At 42.4% G+C, this 24,992-nt stretch overlaps 1 protein-coding gene across 3 annotated transcripts; it reads right to left on the bottom strand.

Moving 5' to 3' along the window:
- Window positions 1-516: 516 nt before the first annotated feature.
- Window positions 517-24,836, bottom strand: Cnih4 (cornichon family AMPA receptor auxiliary protein 4). 3 transcript variants are annotated; one of them, XM_052737833.1, is made up of 5 exons: window positions 16,517-16,786; window positions 13,814-13,882; window positions 10,774-10,886; window positions 5,231-5,371; window positions 517-3,018 (listed from the first exon to the last, which is right to left on the bottom strand). In XM_052737833.1, exons 1-5 carry the CDS (start codon window positions 16,583-16,585, stop codon window positions 2,991-2,993), a joined length of 420 nt encoding a protein of 139 aa, XP_052593793.1. In that variant the 5' UTR covers window positions 16,586-16,786; the 3' UTR covers window positions 517-2,990. The 3 variants fall into 3 exon arrangements, with proteins under 3 accessions (XP_052593793.1, XP_052593794.1, XP_052593795.1); XM_052737834.1 differs by lacking the exons at window positions 13,814-13,882; window positions 16,517-16,786 and adding an exon at window positions 24,518-24,836; XM_052737835.1 differs by lacking the exon at window positions 517-3,018 and having other exon boundaries at window positions 5,231-5,324; window positions 16,517-18,007.
- Window positions 24,837-24,992: the final 156 nt, after the last annotated feature.

The following is a 24,992-nucleotide window of genomic DNA, read 5'->3' as shown; positions in this document are numbered from 1 at the left end:
GGCTACTTCTGCATTATTAAAACAAGTTTACCTAGATATTAGAGAGAGACAATTACACCTAGTATGTGATAATCCTTAAGTTCTGATAGAATGTTACTTGTAAGCAAAATTAATTTCAGCAGTCTGAAGTAAACCCAATACAACAGTTTCCCTTTTAAGCTCAGAAGATCTTACAATACTTCTAGTGTGCACTACATTATTGGGCTGGTGACATGACTTAGTGGTTAAGAGCACTGGCTGCTCTTCCAGAGAACCCAGGTTCAATTCCTAGCACCCGCATGGCAGCTCACAACTGTAACTCCAGTTCCAGGGGATCTGACACCTTCACACAGACATACAGACAAGCAAAACAATACATTTAAAATAAAAATGTCATTTAAAAAACACTTCTAAAGTTAACTACCTTGAAGAAAGATAGTGGTGGACTTTGATTCTGTTGTTCCATTACTGCTTCTCTGAGTTAAAGGACATCAGTCAGACTTCTCCATGAAAGAGCAATAGAACAACACAATCTGATCAGCTTGTTATTCAACAGCCATTTATTGTTTCTGTGTGCAAGGCACTGTATTAGGCGCCAGGAGAGAAAGGAAGACAACACAAACATGAGCACAGTGGACTCTGCTCTCCAGGAGCGCACAATCTAGGAAGAGAGACCAACTGCATACAAGTGACAGCACTTCCCATAGGAGACAGTTCAGAGGTTTAAAGTCAGACCACGTCAGAGGGAAGCCTCTGAGTTCTTGCTACATCCTCCTCTTGTGTAGCAGGCATGAAGAGGGACCTGCTAGATGTGACGAGTGGGGCTGCATCTTGGGTCTCACTCCCTCAGCTCTGGAGAGCTAACAGTCATCTGCTATTGCTAAAAGTCTACAAGCAAAGGGCGACATGACCCAGCATAGGAGCACCCAATGGCAGTCTGTACTGGCAAGGCCCTCAACATTAGAGTCTTTACAGAGGGCACAGCCGGACACTGAACTGAACTAGACTTCAGGTGTTCACACTTTGGAGACCTCTGACAATCCCCAGGCCTGTCTCCATCTTGGAGATGAAAATGCTAGAACAGATAGCTCGGAGGTCCCTGCAATGCCCTGAGCACTGTACAGCAGCACTGTCAGCCCAACCACAGCCACTGAGGGCCAGTGCTTGCTCCCGCCTTTTCAGCACTTCTAGAAGCATCCCTCTCCCTCCAAAAAGTCCAGAGGAATGACTTTCCCAATCCCTTTCCTGGCTTTGATATACACAAGCAGTATGAGAAAGAAAGGGGTTGTTGGTAACTAGTTAGTGTTTCAGAATGAAGTTTGATTGTTAAAGACTAGGCAGCTTTCTCATTCACCCGGCCTTAGCAGCTTACACCTGACAGACAGTGATAGCCCAAAGGTGCTTGGCCATATCGCTTTCCGTTTGGGTTAAGAATACTTGGAGAAGATGAAACATTTGAGCCCCAAATCCTCCACTCCCTTGGAGCCATGTTAAGTATGATAGCTGACTGTCTCAGTTCTATGACTCCTCCAACAGGTCTGTCTGAAAAGCTTGAGCGACACCGAGAGGAAAAGGAAGGTAGGGTGGGGTGTTAAGCAGGTGTCTCAGAGAGAAACGGTATGAAAAAGATGGAAACAAACTAACTCCTGTGTTACAGCTTCTTAGCCCTTTCCCAGGCAGAAATACAAGATTACTGTTGGGAATTTCTGTGAATTTCAGAGTTCAGTGAACCAAGTTTCCTTTGCAAGCCATCCCGAATCCTTTTTTCCTATGTGGACAGAGCATGCTCCCATTCTGACAGGGAATCTAGCTTCCTGGCTCTCTTGCTTCTACCAATTCTCAATAAGACATGCGATATTTAAACATCTAATCTTCTGGGAAACCACACACTGTTTTGCCACCAAGGTCCATCATGCCAAAGTGAACAGTCATGTTTTCTTAAATACCAGTGCTTAGGACACCAACATTAAAGTGCAGATAGGACCGAGGAAGAATTGCCAGATTCACGCTGCACTGCAAGACACGATAAACAGAGGCTAGGAGGTGAACTGCTCTCATCCAGAGCCAGAGTTAAAGAGTGCTTAGTTACTGCCATGTGCATGCAATGGCTTGTACTGGGTTTCCCGATCCACGGAGTGATCAGCACAAAGGGAAAGGAGGCGCAATTAATTCTGCACCAAGTGAGGACTCACGGCTGTTTCACTAACAATGACTGACTGAGTTCCTCATTCTGAGAGGCTTCTAGCAAGTCGCCTCTCCAAATCCATTAAAACATATTACTAAAGAGATGAAATACAAATGGAACAATCATGCTGCAAAAATAAAGCCTGGCAAGAGCCAAGGTGACGACTGTGTGTGTGGGGGGGAGGGGATGGGAGGGAGTATGGAATTATAGAGATACAAGCTTTAAAATGAAAGCTCTTGATAAAAATCTTGATTTTAAAATTTATTTTTCCTTTCTGTAAGCAGGAATTACATTGTACCTGGGCACATGCCTTCAAATATTGCAAAGAAATAATTATATTTTAAAATGTCATTTTCTGTTGAAAGACTTAGCTGAAAAGTCCCCAAAATTCTTAAGCCACATTAACATGAAGTTGCCACAATATAGACAAGAGGGGTAACTAATAGCTGTATTGCTCTCTGCTCCGGCTTCTCAGACTTCAAGACAGCCCAGCTCATCTAGTCAGGGCTCTTTTGGGTGTGTTCTTATTTCCTTGGCATGCAAAGCTGGCACACATTCCTACCTCTACCAAACAGCTCTACCACAGAGAACACAAAACACTTTCACGTGTTGAGGGTGAGAATCAGAAATCTACAAAAACTCAATTCATTTTTTTTTTTTTTGTAAATACTTTATGTGGTAAAAATACAGCAAAAATAGCTTTTTTTTTGTTCAAAGACCAAAATATATACTGCTATGGTCATGGTTTTAAGGGTGGTTTAAGTAGTCTCTGGCTCCTCAATTGTGCAGTGTAGTGCAGCTGGCTTCAACCCCGGCTTCTCCAGCTTCAGTCATTTATCAAAGCTAGAATCATACTGTGGAAAGAAGAAATTGGAATTACTAATGTTTCCTTAGGATTCTCCTGGAATCTGGGCCATTCAAACCTGCATCCCCAGGTTCATCAAGAAATATTCACTGCAGTCACTTAAACCTGATAGAAATACTCAGATAAAAGCCTCTAATGTGCCGGGCAGTGGTGGCGCACGCCTTTAACCCCAGCACTCGGGAGACAGAGGCAGGAGGATCTCCGTGAGTTCGAGGCCAGCCTGGGCTACAGAGTGAGTTCCAGGAAAGGCGCAAAGTTACACAGAGAAACCCTGTCTGGAAAAAAAAAAAAAGCCTCTAATGTTTCCACTAAAACAATAAACAAATGGAGACGATAGGGAGAGAGTTAAATTTAAAACCAATTTGGTAGTGTCATTAAAAAATCAGTAGGGGCTAGCGAGATGGCTCAGCAGTTAAGAACACTCATTGCTCTTCTAGAGGACCAGGTCAGGTGGTTCACAACAGTTACTTGTCACTCCAGTTCCAGGGGACCCAATGCCTCTGACCTCCAAGGGCACCTGCACTCACCTGCACATATCCACATTCATGAGCACTCACACACACTACAAATAACAATAAACTCTTTAAAAATAAAATATGGCTGGGCACACGCCTTTAATCCCAGCACTCGGGAGGCAGAGTCAGGTGGATCTCTGTGAGTTCGAGGACAGCCTGGTCTACAGAGCGAGATCCAGCACAGGCACCAAAGCTACACAGAGAAACCCTGTCTCAAAAAAACAAAACAAAACAAAAAAACAAAAAACCTGCCCCTTAAATGCTACTGCCACTTGTTTTATTTGTTTGTTTTGGGTTTTTTGTTTGCTTTTCTTTTCAATACAGCGTTTCTCTGTGTAACAGCCCTGGCTGTCCTGTACTCACTGTGTAGACCAGGCTGGCCTCGAACTCATAGAGATCCATCTTCCTCTGCCTCCCGAGTGCTGGGATTAAAAGCATGTGCCACCACTGCCCAGCTCTTATTTTCTTATTTTTGAGATAGGATCTTGCTTTAACTTTGGAAACCATGGAATTTACTAAATAGTCCTGAATGGTCTTGAATTTGTGATTCTCCTGTCTCAGCCTCTCAAGTGCTGGGATTACAGATATGCAACATTATTCTTGGCTAAAATAATGATTTTTAAAAACCAGTATCTTGAGGTTGGAGACATAGCTTAGTGCTTAAGAGCTCTTCTTGCTCTTGCAGAGAACCCAGTTTCAGTTCCCAACACCTATATGGCAGCTTGTAACTATAACTCAAGTTCTAGGGGATCTGAAGCCTTCTGGGCTCCAGAGGCACCAGGCACAATTGTGCTACTCAAGCATAAATGCAGGCTTTTAAAACACCACACACATAAAACTATCATAACTGAAAACCAAAACCAAACCATTATCCTTCCTTCCAGGAGTGGTGGTTCACACCTAGAATACCAGCATTAGGGAGACTGAAACAAGAGAATTGCTGTAAGTTCTAGGCCTGACTGGACTACATAGTGAGTTCCAGGATAGCCAGCGTTACAAACAAAAAACCTACAAATACTTTAAAATTTTTACTTAGGAGTCTTCTTGTCTGTATCTATGTCTGTGCATCATGAGCATGCCTGGTACTCAGAGAGGCGAGAAGAGGGCATCAGATCCCCTAGAACTGAAGCTAGAGATGGCTATGAGCCACTAGGAGGGTACTAGGACTTGAACCTGGGTCCTCTGGAAGACCAGTGATCTTAACCACTGAGCCATCTCTCCAACTCCCTTTTTATTTTATTTCTTCTCTTCCTTTTTTGTTTAGACAGGGTCTTATCATATTGTCCTGGCTGGCCTGAACTCACTACGTAGGCCAACTTAAGAGATCTGCCTGCCTTTGCCTTCGGAGTGCTGGAATTAAAAGCATATACCACTATGCCTGGCAGAATAAGAGTTTCTAATCATTAAGATTTTGAAATGGAACAGTGAAAACTCTCAGGTAGAGTCTAACACAGAAAACAAATAGTAATGGCAGCTTTAGAGCATGTTAATAGCCTCAACAGCTAAGGAATAACTTAGGTATTATAGGAAACTTTATACATAAAAAAAATCTACAGATACAATAAATTCACATAACTCCCTGAAGTTTTACAATGCCAATACAAAATCCTACAGTACTATATAATCTTTCATGAACCAAAAGAAGGCACGGCATCCAGTATGCTGTAAAGAGGACTCTAAACTTACCTATAGAGATACATGAAGAAACAGAGCAGGTAGAAACCAAGCTTGATCATGGCTTCTTTCATATGTGACTTTAACTGCCCCCGATTGTGTATTTCTGTTGGATCAAACACTCCCATGTTACCACTTGGCACCATGATGAACCTGATAAAAGATACACATATTGGAAGGAAATCAAACCTCAGCATGAATACTGAAGAGCAGTCATCAACCTGCAAAGGTGGATCAGTCCTTGCAGCCTCAAATTCAGACAAAACAGAGCAGAATGATGACGTCTTGGGCTACCACCTGGTTTTCCTTTGGAAGCTACTTTCCATTTAATTTTCTATACACTAAAAAAAATGTAGTAGTAATACCTAGTAAATACTGAGAACCTTTAAGACATTGTCTGTCTCTCTTTAGCTCTTTCTCATTAGATACAAGTTAAAGGAGGTTCCAAAACCAAACTAATGTTGTAAAGTTTTGTGGTTTTGTGCGTGGTGTACATGTATGTATGCACGCTTGTGTGTGTGTGTGTGTGTGTGTGTGTGTGTGTGTAGGCCAAAAGTTGACATCAGGTGTTTAATTGCTCTCCACCTTCTATATCAAGGTAGGGTTTCTTTCCTGAACCCGAACTCCCCAATTCATCTAGTTTAGAGGGCCAGCTTGCTCCAGGGACAGCCTGCCTCCACCTGAGAGTCAGGATGACAGGCAGGCCCAGGCCAGCGTGCCCACCTGGCGTTCATTAGGTGCTGGGATCTGAACTCATTCACCATGCTTGCTCTCTGACAACCAGGCCATCTCCCTCGCCCCTTTCTTGGCTTTTGAGACAGGGTCCCACTCTGTAGCTCAAGCTGGCCTCTAACTCAATACATAGTCCAGTCTAGCTTTGAACTTGAGGATCATGCTTTCCCAGCTTCTTGAGTGCTGAGGTTCCAGCTATGCATCACCACACCTGGCTCTAAGAAACGTGCTTATGTAGAATGAGAGAACCGATGGTTATGCCTAGGCTTCACCATCCAGACTGTGCCACATGTGTAACATACATGTCTCAACCCAGCACCACAAACAGCCTCCTCCTGCTTGCACGTCCAGGCTTCTTGATTTCTTCACTCTTGCCACATACAGTTTCCCAATGTCCTTTCCTTTTCTCTGAGTGTCACAGTTTTAAACTCTCCCCTAAACCCTACTGGCCCATCCATACCTGAATATCCAAATAATACCTCCCAACAGCCTCAACAAGATTACAATTCAGAATTCTGTTACCTAAGTTCCTTGGTGATCCTTAAGGCTTTCTTCTACCCTAGTTCTTGTCTCTCTCATCTTGCAAACTAGCACACTGAATTCCTGTCATTTGTTCTACTATCATTTATAAGCTGTCTCTTTTGCATTTTGATTAATGCAACCCTGTTCCAACAATATAATCTCTTCTCCATTCTCTGAATTCTCAATATCCTGGCCCTTCTCTATGCGATACTAGTGAATACTTCACTATTCAATACATACTGCTTATGAAAACAATTTCCCAAAGTTGCTTAAAAACATAAAATGTGGGGTAGAGATGTGACTCAGTGGAACAGCTTTTCTCCATCATACACAAAACCCTGAGTTCAGCTGGTTGTGGTGGGCACACCTTTAATCCCGGATGGCAAAAAAAAAAAAAGTAATAGAGTGCTTATACAAGTTACAAATAAACTTTGACATGCTAAGGGCCAGTCAGAAAAGACCATGAACTCATCTTTATACATGTCTTCCCAGAATCTGTAAATGTAGAAGTCAAGTAGATAGGACTGTGGATGGAATTCAGTTGGTAGAATGCTTGCCTAGCATGCACAAAGCACTGAGTTTGGTCCCCAGCACTGCATCAAGTGAGCACGCTAGTGCATGCCTGTTATCTCAGCACTTGGGAGGTAGAGGTGGGAGAGATTCAAGGACATCCCTGACCTACTGTGCTAGCTAGTTTATATCAACATGATTGTCTCAGTTAGGATTGCTATTGCTGGGATGAAACACCATAACCAAAAGCAATTTGGGAAGGAAAGATGTATTTGGCTTACACTTCCAAATCACAGTTCATCAATGAAGGAAGTCTGGGAAGGAACTCAAGCTGGGCAGGAACCTGGAGGGAGAAGCTGATGCAGAGGCCATGGAGAGGTGCTGCTTTCTGGCTTGCTCAGCTTGCTTTCTTGTTCTTTTCTTTTTTTTTTTTTTTTTTTTTTTTTATTATTATTATTTTTTTTCTCGCCCGGAGCTGAGGACTGAACCCAGGGCCTTGCGCTAGCACAAGCGCTCTACCACTGAGCTAAATCCCCAACCCCCAGCTTGCTTTCTTATAGAACTCAGGACCACCAGTCCAGGGGTGTACCCACCCACAGTGGGCCCTCCCCCATCAATCACTATTTAAGAAAATGGCCTCCAGGCGTTTCTGCCTACAGTCTGATCTTACAGAGACTTTTTTTTACCTTTAGAACAGGGTTTCTCTGTGTAGTCCTGGCTGTCCTAGAACTCACTCTGTAGACCAGGCTGGCTTCAGACTCACAGAGATCTGCCTGTCTCTGCCTCCAGAATGCTGGGATTAAAGGTGTGCATCACCACCACCTAGCTTGATGCTTTTTTTCAATTGAAGTTCTGTCCTCTTAGATGACTTTAGCTTGTGTCAAGTTGACATAAAACTATATAGTAGTACACTGATACAAGATAGAGTCGTTTTGGAAGAAGGAAGCTCAGTTGAGAAATGCCCCCACCAGAATGGTGTGTGGGCAAGCCTGTGGTGTATTTCCTTGACTAATAATAACTGATGTAGGAGGGTGGTCCAGGGAAAGCAAGCCAATAAACGGCACTCCTCCATGACTTCTCCATCAGTTCCTGTCTCAGCTGTGGAAAAGTTGGTCAGTCTTTTCTATAGTATAGCATATGTTTCCTGGGGTAAATTTTTTTATTTATTGTTTTCCTTTTTCAATTTCTTATTGCGTTCTCATGAACAACCTATGTATACCAACATCCTAATCTGAGCCTCATCCTGGGAACAGATTCCTTACAATCTGGTCAAGGCCAGTCCTAGGAAGACTTGGGTTTGGTTTTTGAGACAGGATCTTGTGTGTGTAGCCCAGGTTGGTCTCAAATTCGAAATCCTTCTGTTTCAGTTTCCCAAGTCATCACAAATGTGTTCTGCCATGCCTACTCTGACTCTTTACTCTTTTCCACATCCTTTTTTACTTTATTATTTAGTCTGTGTCTGTGTGTGTGTGTGTGTGTACAAGCACAAGTACAGGTGTGAGAGGATGCAGGGGAGGACACATGCTTCTGTTATGGCAAACATGAGGCTACAAGACAATTTGCAGGGCATCAGTTCTTTCCTACCATATGGGTTCCGGGGATCAAACTCAGGCTGGCAAGTCTGGCAGCCAGCACCTTTACCCACAGAGCATCTCACTAGCACTCCTTGCCTTTCTTTTTGTTTTGCTTGAGATGGTGGTCTAACTGTGTCCCTTGGCTGTCCTAGAATTCCCTATGGAGACCAATCTGGCCTCAAGCTCACAAAAATCTATCTGCCTCTGCATCCCAAGTAATAAGATTAAAGATGTATGCCACCACACATGATTCATTTTTATTCTAATAGTATTTTATAACACATTTAACAATCAGCCAATGAGTGGTTATGTCCCTCAATAAACAAAATAAAAGCTTAAAAAAATAGAGAAGCAATCTACTACCATAAGAATAATTCCAGGGCAGGAGAAATGGCTCAGTGGTTAAAAGCACTGACTCATTGGCTGGCTACTCTTACATAGGACTCAGGTTTGGTTCCCAACACCACATGGCAGGTCAAACCCATCTGTAACTACAGTTCCCTGGAATCCAATTCCTTCTTCTAGCCTCCATGGTCACCCACACAAATAATACACACATACACACACGTAAATAAATAAATATTATTCCAAAATTTTTCACTAGATAACAAACTATAACACTTGACTATAAGTGTTTCCCCTAGGTTATTTCTGAACAAATTTCCTGGGATGATTAATTTTGTTGTTGTTGTTTCTTTTTCAAGGATAGGGTTTCTCTGTGTAGATCTAGATATCCCAGAATTTGCTCTGTAGCCCAAGCTAGCCTTGAACTCAGGTATCAGCCTGTCTAGCCTCCTTCCTGAGCTGGGATTAAAGGCTTTTGCCACCACACCCCCACACCTGCCCACAGAAGGAAGATTAATCTTGATTGTCAATATAAAAGATAAAGAAAGGCCAAATTAGTAAAACATACCTCTGGGTGTGTCTGTGAAGTTTCCGGGAGCAATCAGATGATGAGAACTGTGACCTCATCAATGGATTAATCCCTTGATGTACCCACACTATAAAGGCATTACTGGGAAGTGGTGACAGGCAGCAGGTGGTCTAGAAGCATGTCACTGGGTACATGCACTTGGGGCTGTTTCCTGCCCTAGTCCCTTCCCATTCCCCCTCTCTCTCTGCTTCCAGCTGCCACGGAGTGAAGAGGCTCTCCTGGACAAGGGCTTGGGACCAAGCACCATGGACTGAGAGCTCTGACTCAGTAAGTTAAAAGAATTCTTCCTTACGTTATTTCTATAAGGCATTCTGGTCACAGCAATGAGAAAAGTGACTAATGTACTTTCTAAATAAAAACATCTAATTAGTCATTTACTTGTGTGTGTGTGTGTGTGTGTGTGTGTGTGTGTGTGTCTGTGTCTGTGTCTGTGTCTGTGTGTCTGTGTAGGAATGCAGGATGTTGGGCTTCTGGGTGCTCGGATCTAAAGTTCCACACTCTTACAGTGCAGTGAGTGCTCCTAACTGCTGAACCATCTCTCTACCCCCTTATTTCCAAAACGTTTTAAATAACAAATTTAGAGTTATTTAACCTGCACTGCAAAAACAAACAAAAACCTCAAAATAAACAAAAAATCCTAAACCCAAGTTGCCTACTTTGCAGGCACTAAAATGCAATTTTCTTTGATATATTTCCAGTATTATAGAGACAAATAAAGGCCTTATTGTCTCTAACCTTTGACTATGAGAAGAAAAGGATTTGAAACAGGTTTTCTCTTTGTAACCCTGGCTGTCCTGTAACTCCCTCTGTAGACCAGGCTGGCCTCAAACTCAGAGATCTGCCTGTCTCTGCCTCCTGAGTGCTGGGATTAAAGGCCTGTGCCACCATTGCCTGACTATATTACTCTTATACGTGTGATTTTTGTGCTTCACCACAAGACTGAGTCATGCAAACTACTATCTGTCCAATATACCAAAGTAAACAATAATTTATTCTGATTTCATAAAGTATTTTGTTGTTCTTTATTTCAATCACTGGGATATTTTTGTGGGGAGAACATGCTGTTAATTATTTTCTTTTATCTAGGGTTTCATGTAGCCTAGGATGTCTTCAAACTCACTAAATGGCCAAAGCTAGACTCAAAGCTTCTAGTCCTTCTAATTCCACCTCCCAAATGCTGGGATTACTACCAAGCGCTGGGATTATAGACATGTACCACCAGGCCCAGCTGTTAATGTTTTTTAAGAACTACTGTCACAAAACAGTAAACAAACTATACTTACCTATATATATTCCAGGTGGCAACAGGTAAGTTGAGAAGGAAGATGAACCAGTGCAATGAAACAAGCATTAACACAGTGACAATAGTGTGGCCAATCAACTCTGGTATGACCCACTGCAAGCAGAGAACAAAGCATTACATCTCTCTGATTATCTGTCGTTCTTAAGCCAAATTGATTAACTCCAAATTATCTGACACTTAAGCCAAACTGATGAATGTACAGAGAGTTTTTATTTTAGACTCGGAAACCCCAGACAGGGATACAACTTCTCACCCTAGGTATATACATCAGGTGACAGCTTAAAAAATGAAGCATTTAAATTTCAGTTCTATTTCACCCTAAGCCAAGTCTTAGACTCTTTCCTAAACAAGTCTGAATACCTAGGGAAGAAGCAGAGTACTACTTACTTTCTTTTTTTTTTTTTTTTTTTGGTTTTTCGAGACAGGGTTTCTCTGTGTAGCTTTGTGCCTTTCCTGGAACTCACTCTGTAGTCCAGGATGGCCTCGAACTCACAGAGATCCGCCTGCCTCTGCCTCCCGAGTGCTGGGGTTAAAGGCATGCGCCAACACCGCCCGGCACTACTTACTTTCTAGTCCAGTATCTATGCTACTCTGCCCAAACCTCATGCTGCTGTGGGATGGTCTGTATGTCAAGTGTGTTGCTGATTGGTCAATAAATAAATCACTGATTGGCCAGTGGCCAGGCAGGAAGTATAGGCGGGACAAGGAGGAGAATAAAGCTGAGAAGTGAAAGGCTGAGTCAGAGAGACACTGCCAGCCACCACGATGACAAACAGCATGTGAAGATGCCAGTAAGCCACGAGCCACGTGGCAAGGTATAGATTTATGGAAATGGATTAACTTAAGCTGTAAGAACAGTTAGCAAGAAGCCTGCCACGGCCATACAGTTTGTAACCAATATAATTCTCTGTGTTTACTTGGTCGGGTCTGAGCGGCTGTGGGACTGGTGGGTGAGATAGATTTGTCCTGACTGTGGGCCAGGCAGGAAAACTCTAGCTACATCCTGCTCTAAATTAGTGTGGGTCATATCCATACACATGCCTTTTCAGTTAGAATGTCCATCTTCAAATATTTCCCCATCCTCCTCACTCCAAAAAAAATTCCCCATCTCCATTATCCCCAGGAAGCAAATGCCATTCAGAAAGACAAAATTAAAATAAATGGCCAGGTGTATTGATAAGTGCCTGAAATCCTAGCACTAGGAAGGCAGGGAAATCACTACAAATTCAAGAGGGCAACCTAGTGAGATTGCCTCAAAACAACAACAAAATAAGAATAGCAATTTTTAAATAGAAGGCTGGAGAGATGGTTCAATGGTTAGTGCACTGGCTGCTCTTAGAGGGCCTGAGTTTGCTTCCCAGCACCCATAGGAGATGGCCCACAACAAATGTTTATGTGTGGCCCATACATGTAAACATAACTAAAAATAAAAGGGTATTAACTTGAATAGCAATGGATGACAGAAGATTACTAAGCAATGTCTTTAAAGTCAGAAAGAAAAATTTCCTGCCAGACTACAACCCTGCACTCAGATAAAGAATCAATGATATGGGTAAGATAGGTTTAAACACAGACATTTCAAAACTCCAATTCTTACACGTTGGCTGTACCTCAAGAACCTACTCTCCCAAAATGAAGTTGTAGCCAAGAAGGACACAAGGTTCAAAAATCAGGGAACCCACAACCGAATGAGAACTATGAAACAGCCTCGGAATAGCCAATTGGAGGACAGTAGAACATGCAGGCCTGAAAAAGAAATGCCCCCCTGGGAAAAACTGATATATTCTTTTCATCTTTTACTACCATTTAGGGGAGAGAAAGTCAAAGGGGTCTTGCTATGAAGCCAGGCTGGCTTCAAAATCATGGCAAAATTCTGGCCTCAGTGTCCTAAATACTGGAATTACAGATACTCATTACCATACCTGGCATTTTACTATGTAGAAAATAGTATGGAAGGGCTTACAGATGTGTCTGAAAACTTAGTACTAGGCAAACAGAAGACTAAGGAAATAAAGAAATGTGACAATTATTGCCCTTCCCCCCTTTTCTCTTTCTTGTTTGTTTGTTTTCAAGACAGGGTTTCTCTGTGTAGCCCTGGCTGTCCTGGAACACGCTTTGTGGACCAAGCTGCCTTGAACTCAAGAGATCTGACTGCCTCTGCCTCCTGAGTGCTGGGATTAAAGGTGTGCGCCACTACAGGGGATGGGGATGGGAGTCCAAGGGAAATATCACCGTCTACTCTGAGGCTCAGCAATGAAGACTTATTTTTTTTTACAAGAGTAGATCATAATGACACAAATACGGGAACATGAACTTACTCTGAAAAGAAAAAAAGATGGTACAACAAACCAGGTATGGCGACCAAACAACACAGATGAGGAAGCAGGTGTTTCCAGTAAGAGAATAACTAACAACCAACTCCTCTTGTTCTTGTTTTTGTTTTTTTTCCTATAGACTTAAGATATGAAGTCACATGAGTACTGTTTTTCAAGCCAGGCAAAAAATGTCCCTCAATATATTTTTACAAGAAATTTTATCCAGAAAGCTTCTTTGTCCATCTCATAAAATGAATCAGGGATACATGGTTTCCCTGCATCTAGATTAAACTCTCCAACTCAGAGAATTTATGCCAATATAAAGTTATTATACTAAATATAAAATGGCCTTAAAACAAATTAACTAACCAAGTCTATTTTTTTCCCACAAACCACACAAGAAAGATCTTCTTTCACTCAACCAAAGGCAGACTGAACGTTTTTTCCATGAGTGGGAGGTGGCAGTATGGGCACAGAAAACAACAATTGGCCTCATGTAGACAAGACGACCAGGGACATGCACAGTAAAGAAACAACAGAGCATAGTTTCACGATCTAAAATACTGTTAAACATAGCAGTTGGAGCTACATTACAATGAATACCTAAGATCCTAAAAGAAAAAAATGCGAATGTTGATTATCTGTAAGAAAACTTAATATGAGAAGAATTGGCTTCAACCAAAAATGAGTAAAGAAATGTCTTACCTTGTTTAATTTTGAGCAACATGATCTAGCGTTAATGTAATCACATTCTAAATCAGACAATGTAATGATCTGCGGGTCAAGCTAAGGAATTATACATACATAATTTTGGTGTATGTAAGGTATATGTGTGTGCATATGCACCAGAGGTTGATGCTGGCAATCTTCTATTTCTCTCCACCTTATGTTTTTGAGACAGGTTCTCTGACTAAACCTGAAATTTGCTATTTGACTACACTGGTTAGCCAACAAGCCCCTGGGACCTTTCTGTTTCCACTTTCCCCGTGCTGGGGATCAGAACGAGGTCTTTGTACAGCAGGTACTTCACTCTAAAGAGCCATCTGTCTTGAGACATACTTCCTGTTTAACAACCAATATTATTTATGTTTCAGAAAGCAATTCCAGCACTCAGGAGATGAGTAGATTAGAAGTTCAAGGCCACCCTCAGCTACATAGTGAATTTGAATATCAAGGCCAGGACGAGAAACATTTAACATTCTCAAAAAAAAAAAAAAAAAGGTAAAATTTGGTAAAAAGTAGAATGTCCTCAACCAATGAGTATTGCCTAACTCATCACTTTCCCCACAAATTCATAACCAGATAATGCCAATACCACAATTGGCACTATAGTTCAAATTCAGAACCTCTTCCCAATTGGTTTATCTTCCAAACTCTATTTTCAATCTACTCTACAGATTCATCTTCCTAGTAAACTGCTGTATTTTGAGCTTTTAAAGGGACAGAATTGCATGCATTTATCTATTATATATAACATGTTTCAAACAGTATACACATTGTAGAATGATAAAACCTAGCCAGTCATTACCTCACATGGTTACTTCTGCAGTAAAAAGCATGCTACTTTCACAGTCTTACCACTTTTCACAAATAGGATACACTGTTAACTACAGTCCCCAGATGAATGTATTTCCCCTCCTCTCTTGGTCCAGCGCCTTATAGAGGTACTCTACCACTAAACCACACCCCCAGATCAACAAAAGACCGCTGAAACTTACTTCTAACAGAAATTGTGTATCCTGGACCTAAAGCCACTATATGTCAAAAGTTAGCAGTGACTCACTATTGCCCTCCTCTTCTATCTGATCTAATTCTTCCTTCCCAACCATGTATTTCTGGTGCTCCTTAGCCATCACTCAGAAATGAACATGCCTGTCCCTGCTCCTTGCTCTAGCCAGTAATTGCATCTGTCCACTTTTCCCTGTAGGTTTCTTCACTACTCAAACTCCACTCTTCTGTAGTCTACATGAAGTCTATTCTGACCATTTTCCAACTATCCTCTGTAAAGCTATTACTGCAACTATCCTACAACACAGTAATGTGTAAGTTTTCACCAAAATGCACCCTGAATGTGTAACCAATGTTAAACATTCCCGTTAACATGTACATACATACATGATCTGGTGTAGACCAAGACTGTTTTAGATGATCAAATCTAGTTTTCCAAAGTACAAAAAATAATAATAATTATAAAAAGCATTACATTTCAGGCTGTCAAACAGCTCTGGTTCCTTATATCACAAGCTAAATAAATATTGGTCATCAGAACTTAGGGAAGAGATGTTGCCCTTTTAGTCAGTTCCTCAAGGCTAATAAAACACAGGGCTCTTTTCAATAGAAATCATCAAAGTAAAAACTGCTGCTAAATAATTGGAACAGGGCAGCCACTACTGGGTGTTTAACACAAGTTCTCATTGTGTGTATCTAGGAAACAAACATCTCCAATCCTAAAGAAAACTGAAGCAGGTAAGATACAGTGGTGAGCAAGGATTCCTAATTCCAAATTTTGTCCCTTCCTATTAAAACAAATTGTCAGTTCACAATAAAGTGGAAGATATACTTACTCCGCAGCTATCCTAAAGTTGCACAGTGCCAAACAAGATTAAATCTGATCAGAAAAGGGGTCGTGATTTCGAAGGAAAAGGGGGTAACATGCAAAGGTCCTAATACACTTTTCTAGTCGCATTTAATTACTTAAAACTGGACTGTGCATTTCACTACTGCATTACAACACTGTGCTACAACAAAGACTATGATCCCCCAAGAACTGGAAGAGCTGTAGTCACTACAGTGCTAGGCTGCTGAACACCATTTACTGGTCTGGAAAATACTGTTTGAAATCTGTAACAGAAAATACTGAATTTTAACACGGACAAGATTTTTTTTTTTTTTTTTTAACTTTAGAAACTGGGGACTAAGTCACATGCAGTTACTAAATTTACAGATCTCCCACTCCTGGGGGCAATCAAAAACACTTTGTGGATGCTTCTGAAGTAACTCCTTTTTTTAAAAAAACGCTCTAAAGAACCGCACGTGAAGGAAGCACATCGCCGGTTCTCAGAATGAGTCATCTCCTGGGTGTGGGGAGTCCCCAGAAGCACAGACACCCGCGAGGACAAAGGGGCAAGGGTGCCGCCGGGGACGAGAGAAGCCGGCAAAACCTCCCGCCCCGGACCTCGTCGCTCTCCCGGGGGCACCGGCGGGAAGGGGCAGGAGGAGAGACGGCCGGGGGAAGCTGGCTCAGGCCGGCCAGAGGCGAAGCGCGGCTCCCCCGCTCGAGACCCGGGCCCGCGCCGCCGCCCCCTCACCCCACACCTGCCGGCGCCCGCCGGGCCCACCCTCCGCCCATTGCCCTGGCCGCAGCGCGGGGGATGAGCGGCGGCCCCGGCCCGCCTCAAGCAAGGATACGAAGTAGACAGAGAGGAAGATGAGCGCGCAACAGTCGAGGAGCGAGAAGAGGAACACCACCGCCTCCATCCTCCGCCACCGCTCCGCCCGTCAAACCAGCTCCGGGCCGCGCCGCCGGGACAGGCGGCATGCCGGGAGTTGTGGTCCAGGAGGCTCTTCCCGGCGCGATGCACGATGGGAAATGCAGTTCACTTGTGCCCGGTGCGTGCAGGAGGCGGCGGGCCTCAACCTTATAGAGTGTCCACTGACCGCTAGTAACCCGCGGACACTAATAAGGAGTAACTCACCGTGTATGAAATTTCTGTCTTTTTTTTTTTTTAACTTTCTTCCATCCTTCTTTGTTTACCATTGTTGGTTTTGGGGGAATGGGCGTGTGCGTGTGCATTAGGAACTCACTCTGTAGCCCAGGCTGGCCTCTAACTTGGGTCTCCTCAGTGTTGGGATCACAGGCATGCGCCTCCACACAGGGCTGCTTTTGTGTCTGCTCTCTATTCATTTGCATTCTATAACTTTCCATCTCAAATACAAATCTAACCTTACCACTCCTGGCTTCCAGATTGAGCTCTGCCCTTCAGTTCCTGACCTGTTCCGCCAGAGTTTGCCTAGTTGCTTGCCTATTCTTGGTTACAGCAAGCTTTCTCATCTCTGAATTTTAAGATCTTTACAGAACCCGATGTTTTACTCAAGCATTCATTCACTTTGCCAATAGTTCTGACTACACCCCTACAGACCACGAACTTCACTTCAAGTGCAGGAATGAACAGAGCAAACAAGGGCTCGGGTGGGTAATAAGGCAATAAGGTGGCAACTAAATACTAAAAAAGGAACTTCAGCAGGTGACAAGCCTGTAGAAGCCAACTACAGCAGTCATTCACTCACTCATCCATATATTTAACTTGTATTTTCTGAACAGCTACTGTATTTGAGGCACTGTTCTAGGCCTTAGAGATACAAGGAACAGAGATGGAAGGTACCCACAAGACTGTATCTTGCATGGGAAGTGTGGGAGGAGACAGGAAGTAGGCCATATTGATTAACAGCACTTCTAAGCACCTGGAAGGGCATGAGGAAACACCTGAACACGGGCAGAGACCAGGCTGAGGAACTCACACAGAAGTGAAAGCAGCAGTGTTGGAAGATTAGGAAGGGAGCAAAAAAGGTCCAAGAAATTGAGTTTTAAGAAGTCAAAGGCAAGCAGGACAAGGTCACACGGGCCTTGGAGAATTTTGGAGGGGGGATTAACTTTTTGTCAGCTTTTTACATTTATTTATTTAGTGTATCTATGGATAGGTAGGTGCACATGTGGAGGCCAGAGGACAGGCAGCCTGTAAAAGTTCTCTCCTTCTACCTATAGGTTCTAGGGACTGAAGTCCCATTGTCAGGTTGGCAGCAAGCCCCTGTACTGTCTGAGCCATCTTCCCAGGCTGTTTAACTTTCATTCTGAGAAACCACCAGAGAGTTTTAAGAGAAGAAGTACTCTGATCAGATTTACATTTAAAACGATATATTTTTTTTTTTTTTTGGTTTTTTCGAGACAGGGTTTCTCTGTGTAGCTTTGCGCCTTTCCTGGAACTCACTTGGTAGTCCAGGCTGGCCTCGAACTCACAGAGATCCGCCTGGCTCTGCCTCCCGAGTGCTGGGATTAAAGGCGTGCGCCACCACCGCCCGGCTAAAACGATATTGTTATGGCTGTTTGGTGCGTTGAATGTGCGTGAAAGGGGAACAAGTTTATCAGTAAGAAGGTCACTTAAGGGAGAAGCCAGATAAGAGAATTAGAATGAAGGCAAGACAAACGGGGTTTGCCTGACAACATGGTAAACCCATAGATTCATCTAGGGTTCATAGGTTAAAGTTAGAAGTACAGTGAAGATTTCTGTACCAGATTATTATGGCACTCCTACTGTACCTTGTACGTGCCTCTATCCAGTCAACTGTCTGATATGTGCATGTCAACTACTGTATTCGAGGCACTGTTCTAGGCCTTAGAGATACAAGGAACAGAGATGGAAGGTGCCCACAAGACTGTATCTTGCATGGGAAGTGTGGGAGGAGACAGGAGGTAGGCCATATTGATTAACAGCACTTCTAAGCACCTGGAAGGGCATGAGGAAACACCTGAACATGGGCAGAGACCAGGCTGAGGAACTCACACAGAAGTGAAAGCAGCAGTGTTGGAAGATTTGCAAGGGAGCAAAAAAGCCCAAGACAGTAGAAGCTTGCTGTGTTTAAGAAGAAAAAAAAAAAAGGGAGGGAGGGTGGATGGGGCTAGAAGGATGGCTCAGTGGTTAAGAGCACTAGCTACTCTTGCAGAAGACCTGGGTTCCATTCCTAGCACCCACATGGAGGCTCACAGCTGTCTGTAACTCCAGTTCCAGAGATCCAATGTCTTCTTCTGGTCTCTGCAGGCACTGCATGAATATGGCACCCATACATTCTTGCAAGCAAAATACCCACACACTTAAAAAAAATTAAAAAGTTTTGAGAAGTCAAAGGCAGTCAAAGAAGCATGCTTAGCCAGTCATTCCCTATATTATGATAAAAGGCAGCATATTTTGTTGAGTATTCCTAGGACCTCCACTGTAAATAGCGAGTGATTAATAAAATGGTTACAAATGATTATCAGAAGAGATTTGATTTAAAACAAACCCAGGAGCTGAAGAGATGGCTCAGTGCTTCAGTGTACTTGCTGTTCTTCCAGAGGACCAAGGTTTGATTGCCAACAACAAGCGTCTGGAGCTCCAGTTACAGGAGATCTGATGACTTCCTCTGGCCTCTGAGAGCACTACATGTATAGTACACAAACATTCATGCAGGTTGTAGTCAGGCTTTCCTTTGGGTCTCCAGTTCACAAATAACAACATGGAGACTATTGTTAATTACGAAAATTTGGTCTTAGCTTAGGCTTTTTCCCAACTAGTTCTTACAACTTAAATGAATCTGTTTCTATTAATCTATGTTCTGTCATGTGGCTTGGTCACCTCCCTTCTGTACCATATGTATGACTTGTTCCTCATCTCAAAGCCATCTCCTGTGTGCCTTGCTGTGGGATAATCCTCTTGTACACTGTAAAGATTTGTCACTTGAATTGGTTTAATAAAATGCTGATTGGCCAGTAGCCAGGGCCCAATAGATGGGGTGACTAAACTAAGGATGCTGAGAAGAAGGGCAGAGTCAGGAGTTGCCAGCAAGATGCAGAGGGAGCAGGAGATGAACATGCCATGCTAATAAAGGTACTGCCACATGCCAGAGTGTAAATAGGGAATATGGGCTAATTTAAGTGTAAGAGTTAACTAGTAACAAGCCTGAGCTACTGGCCAAGCATTTATAGTTCATATTCAGCCTCTGAGTCAGTATTTGGGACCGTGCAGTCAGGGTATGGAAACATCCATCCATTTACAGTGCCTGGATTCTAACCCAGACTTCTCTTTTTCTAGAAGTCCTGCCTATTCTCTCCTACCTAGCTATTGGTCACTCAGCTCTTTATTAAACCAATCAAAATGTGCCTTAGGCAAAGGCACATCTTCACAGTGTAAACAAATATTCCGCAACATTTCTCTCTTTTTGTCTAATTAAAGGTTTTAATTCTAATATAGTAAAACTATATACAATAAGAACAATTATCAGGTAAGAATTATATTCACAATGTCCAGTCCACTTGTATTTGGAAAATTCAGAGAAAATACTCTATTATCCATCTTTATTGGATAAATAAAATTTATTATTATCTGCATACACACAAATAAATAAATGTACTTAATAATTAAAACTAGCTGGCTGCAGAGATATTCCAGTGGCAAAGACCACTCTCTTGATGAGTCCAAATTTTTGTACCTAATTTACTTCCTATCATAACTAAAGAAAACTGTTAATTATAATGTTGTGGGATATTTGTGTACACTATGAAGATGTTTCTTTCCCAGGGTGCCTTCTGATTGGTTTAATAAAGAGCTGAATAGCCAATAGCTAGGTGGGAAAGAATAGGCAGGACTTCTGGGGAGAGAGAGGAACTCAGGATGAATCTAGGCTAGTGAAAGAGACGCCAGCAAGATGCAGAACAAGTCAGATATATGGTAACTGAGCCACACGTTAAAATGTAGATTAATAAAAACATGTTAACTTAATTTATAAGAGCTAGTTGAGAAAAAGCTTAAGCTCAGGCCAAGTCTTGATAATGAATAATAAGTCTCTGTGTCATCATTTGTTAGCTGCAGGGCCAAGGAAAGTCCGATTACAGCAGGCAAAATACCACATACACAAAATAAAAATAAAAACAAACAAAATAAGACCTGTCTGGGCTGGCAAGATGACTCACTGGTAAAGGCACTTACCTACAAGCTTCAACTCATCAGAGTTCAATCCTCAGAAGCCCACATGGTAAAAGGAGAGAACCAACACCCCTGCATGTGTGCCATGGGACGACACGTGTGCACTGAGTGTGTGCACACACACAAATAAATAAATGTACTTAATAATTAAAACTAGCTGGCTGCAGAGATATTCCAGTGGCAAAGACCACTCGTTGTTCCTGCAGAGACCCACAGTTTGGGTTCCAGCACTCGAGTTAGGAGGCTCACAGCTGCCTGTAATTCCAGTTCCAGGGTATCTAACTAACACTCTTCTGGCCTCCATAAGCACCTGCACAAACACACACACACACACACACACACACACACACACACGCACGCTTACACAAATAACAAGTAAAATAAAATCTTTTTTAAAAAATTAAAAACAACCCACATAAACATTCCCCAAGATGGAACAGAAAACCCTGAAGATCCTGTATTCTTTGTTTGAAACAGGGTCTCAACTGTATAGTCCTGGCTGACCTGGAACTCAGGGCCTGCTTCTGCCTCCTGAGTTCTGGGGTTACATTCGTCATCACACTGGGCCTGTCCTGTATTCTTTACATGCTTTTCTAATCCTGAGAAAAATGTAAAAGCTCACACCATAATCAACCACAATTATTAAATTACCATTTCCCAAAGGCCTTTAATCCGGCACTCAAGATGAGAGGCAGGTGGGTTTCTGTGAATTCTAACCCAGTCAGCCTTGCCTAAAAAAAAAAAAAAGGAAAGAAAGGAAAAGCAGCTGGGTCTTTACTGAGTCGGTCGTGACGGAAAAAGGCTTCAGAAATTGGATGGGAAGAGTAACTAAACTAATGACAACAAGTAGCAACAAGGAGACAGACAGGTGAAAGGAATGGCTACAGGGTATCAAAAGGTGCCGTTTTCAACAACTCAAAGGAAACAAGGCGCCGGAGAGATGCTCAGAGGTTGAGAGCACTGGCGCTCCTCCGGAGGCCGAGTTCAATTCCCGGCACCCATGCGGTGACTCACAACCATCTATGATGAAATGTGGTGCACAGGCAGAACACACTATAAATAAACAAATCTAAAAAAAAAAAAAAACCCCAGGAGATGGAGATAAGAAATGAACAGAAACTGTGTCTAAGTAAGCTCAACAATGAATTTAGACAAAAGTTCTCTCTGCCCCTTCCCTCTGAAATAGCCTCCTTAGGTAGCTCAGGCTACTAACAAAAGTTAGGCAAACTCTTCCTTTTCCTGGTTGCTCTCTTCTTTCTGTTTTATTATTTGTGTGTTTGTTTTCCACTGGCTCTCATGTGTTCCTGGAACTCACATGGCAAGAGAGTCTAGTCCTGCTAGTTAGCCTCTGACCTCCACGTGCACACCAGAGTGCGTGAGTGTCCACACTCTTACACACATACATGAAATATTTATGTGTATGTGTGTGTGCTGCCAAGCCAGCCACGATGACACATGCTTATAATCCCAATATTCAGAAAGCTGAGGCAAGGAAGATTACTGAGAGCTCAGAGGTAACAGGACCAGGTAGCAAGACGTTGTTTCAAAACAACAACAGGAAAAGAAAAAGACAGAAAAGGAAGAAAAAGAAGAGTCAGGTGTGGTAGGGCATGCCTTTAATCTCAGCACTCAGGAGGCAGAGGTATGTGGATCTCTGTGAGTTAAAGGACAACCACGGCTACATAATAGAGAGAGCCTGTCTCAAAAAACAACACCAAAGGCACTTCAACAAAGCAAAAGGCAGCCCCCAGAATTAGAGAAAATATTTTTGGATCGAATATCTCATCAGAGATTAATATCAAAACATACAGAAATTCCTAAAATGCAATACAGCAATTACCCAGCAAACTGAATTAAGAAATGCCAATGGAAGTCGGGTGTGGTTGAGCACACTTTTGATCCCAGCACTTGGGAGGCAGAGGCAGACGGATCTCTGTGAGTTTGAGGCCAGCCTGGGCTACAAAGCAAGTTCTAGGACAGCTAGGGCTGTTATATAGAGAAACCCTGTCTCAAACAAACAAACAACAACAAAAAAAAAAAAAATAGGAAAGAGAAAGAAAGAAAAAAAAAGAAATGTCAATGGAGGAAGAACTTATGGATATTTCCCCGTTATACAAATGGCCAATAAACACATGAAGACTTTCAATATTACTAACCATTAGGGAAATGTAAATCAAATCTACAATGAAGTGATACATCTATTAGAATGGCTACTATCAAAAGAACAGAAAATGCATGTTGATAAAGATATGAAATATGTGTTATTTCAAGAATGACCTGGAACTCATGAAGTGGCATAAGCTAGCCTCAATCTTGTAGCAATCCTGTTGCCTCAGTCTCCTGAATGCTGGGATTCCAAAATGAGCTACGGTGTTCCCCCTGAATAACCAGAATTCTTACACATGTTAGTGGCAATGTAAAATTATATACCTGCCAGTGAAGGCAGAGATACAGGGAAATGCAAATAACTTTGAGAGTCCATCTCACTCCAGTCAGAAAGGCTGTTACAGATAATTAACAACAAATGCTAGCAAGGACTCGGAGAGAAAGGAACCCTTATGGACTATTTATGGGGCTATAAACTACTACAGATACTATGGAAGACAGTAGGAAGATTCCTAAAAATAGAACTGTCACGTGATCTAACTGACCCACTCCTAGGTATACAGACAAATGAATGATTGTCGTCGGTACACAGAAGAGATACCTACATACCCATATTTCATTACAACAAGATTCCCTACAGTCAAGTTATGGAGCCAACCTAAACACCCACCATGAATGGATTAAAATATTAAGTTAAATATGAAAATATTTTATACATATATAGGTTGAAATTTCATTCTTTTTAATACCAGAATATTCCATTGTATATATATATATATATATATACACAATGTATATGTATGTATATATGTAATGTAATGTATATGTATGTGTATATATATGTGTGTATATATATATATATGCACACATAATGGGATATTATTCTGGTATTAAGAAGAATGAAATTCGGAGCTAGGGATATAGTTCACTTGATGTAGCTCAGTTGGTGGTGTGATTGCCTATTATGTGTGAGGTTTCTGGGTTTGGCACCCAGAAATGAAACATATAGTCTGCTGGGTATGGTACTGCGGTGGTTTGAATAGATGTTCCTCACGGTCTTGGGCAGTTGAATACTTGTCTCTAGTTAGTGGTTGTTTGGGAGGACTAGGTGTGGCCTTGTTGGGGCAGGCTTTGAGGCTTTCTGTTTACGGCTAAAGAGTGTGCTCTCAGCTGATACCCCACAGCTGCCTGCCTGCTCTCCTCCGCTCCGCCATCCTGGACAGTTATCCCCCGGAACCGTGAGCCCCACATCAACCCTTCTATAAGTTGTCGTGTGTTTTACAACAGAAAAGTAACTGACATCCCATTCTGTATTCTCAGAACTTCTCCCTCATAAATCCAACTCTTTTAACAACCACTTAAACCTTATTGTAAATTACTCTTTGAACAATTTACCTTAAAAACAAACACCAGGTACAACTCGGAGGCTCCTACACATACCCACTGCAAAAACTCCTATGCACAAGTCTCCCTTGAAAAGGCCAAGAAACCCATACTCACACGAGTTTTATTTAGTTCTTCCCCTAGGTATCGCTCTATTAACCACTGTGCTTAAGACTGATAAAAGTACCTTTTAATAAACTCCAGTTCTGCTTCACATTGGTTCTTCCTGAAATTCTTTTCTGCAACAAAGTCACGAATCTTGGAAAGACGTCTCTAAGGGGAAAACTCCTCAGGCTGCAGACTGAGTTCCACACTGACCCCGTCTCAAAGCAACACACACATACACACACAGACGAACATGTGGCGGTTCCCAGCCTGGAATGTGACAAGCCCAAACTTTGTTGTTTTGAGACATCATCTTGCTACTTGGTCCTGCTGCCTTTGAACTCCCACCAATCTTCCTTGCCTCAGCTTCCCGAATATTGAAGTGACAAGCATGTGCCGCTATGCCTGGCTTAACACCAAGTTTACTACTTGCTTGTGAGAGTCTGCGCAGCCGCAAAGGTTGGAGTCCTTGTCCGTTTGCTCATTTGGGAACCAATAAAGTTGAATGTCTTCAAAACGGGCCTAGTCGCTTAGGCCCTGCTGGACAATCCTGAAAA

This window comes from Peromyscus californicus, unplaced genomic scaffold, assembly GCF_007827085.1.
Source record: "Peromyscus californicus insignis strain IS unplaced genomic scaffold, ASM782708v3 Scaffold_14__1_contigs__length_90479793_seg_2, whole genome shotgun sequence".
Lineage (NCBI taxonomy): Eukaryota > Metazoa > Chordata > Mammalia > Rodentia > Cricetidae > Peromyscus > Peromyscus californicus.
This window is presented reverse-complemented; position numbering and strand designations above follow the sequence as displayed.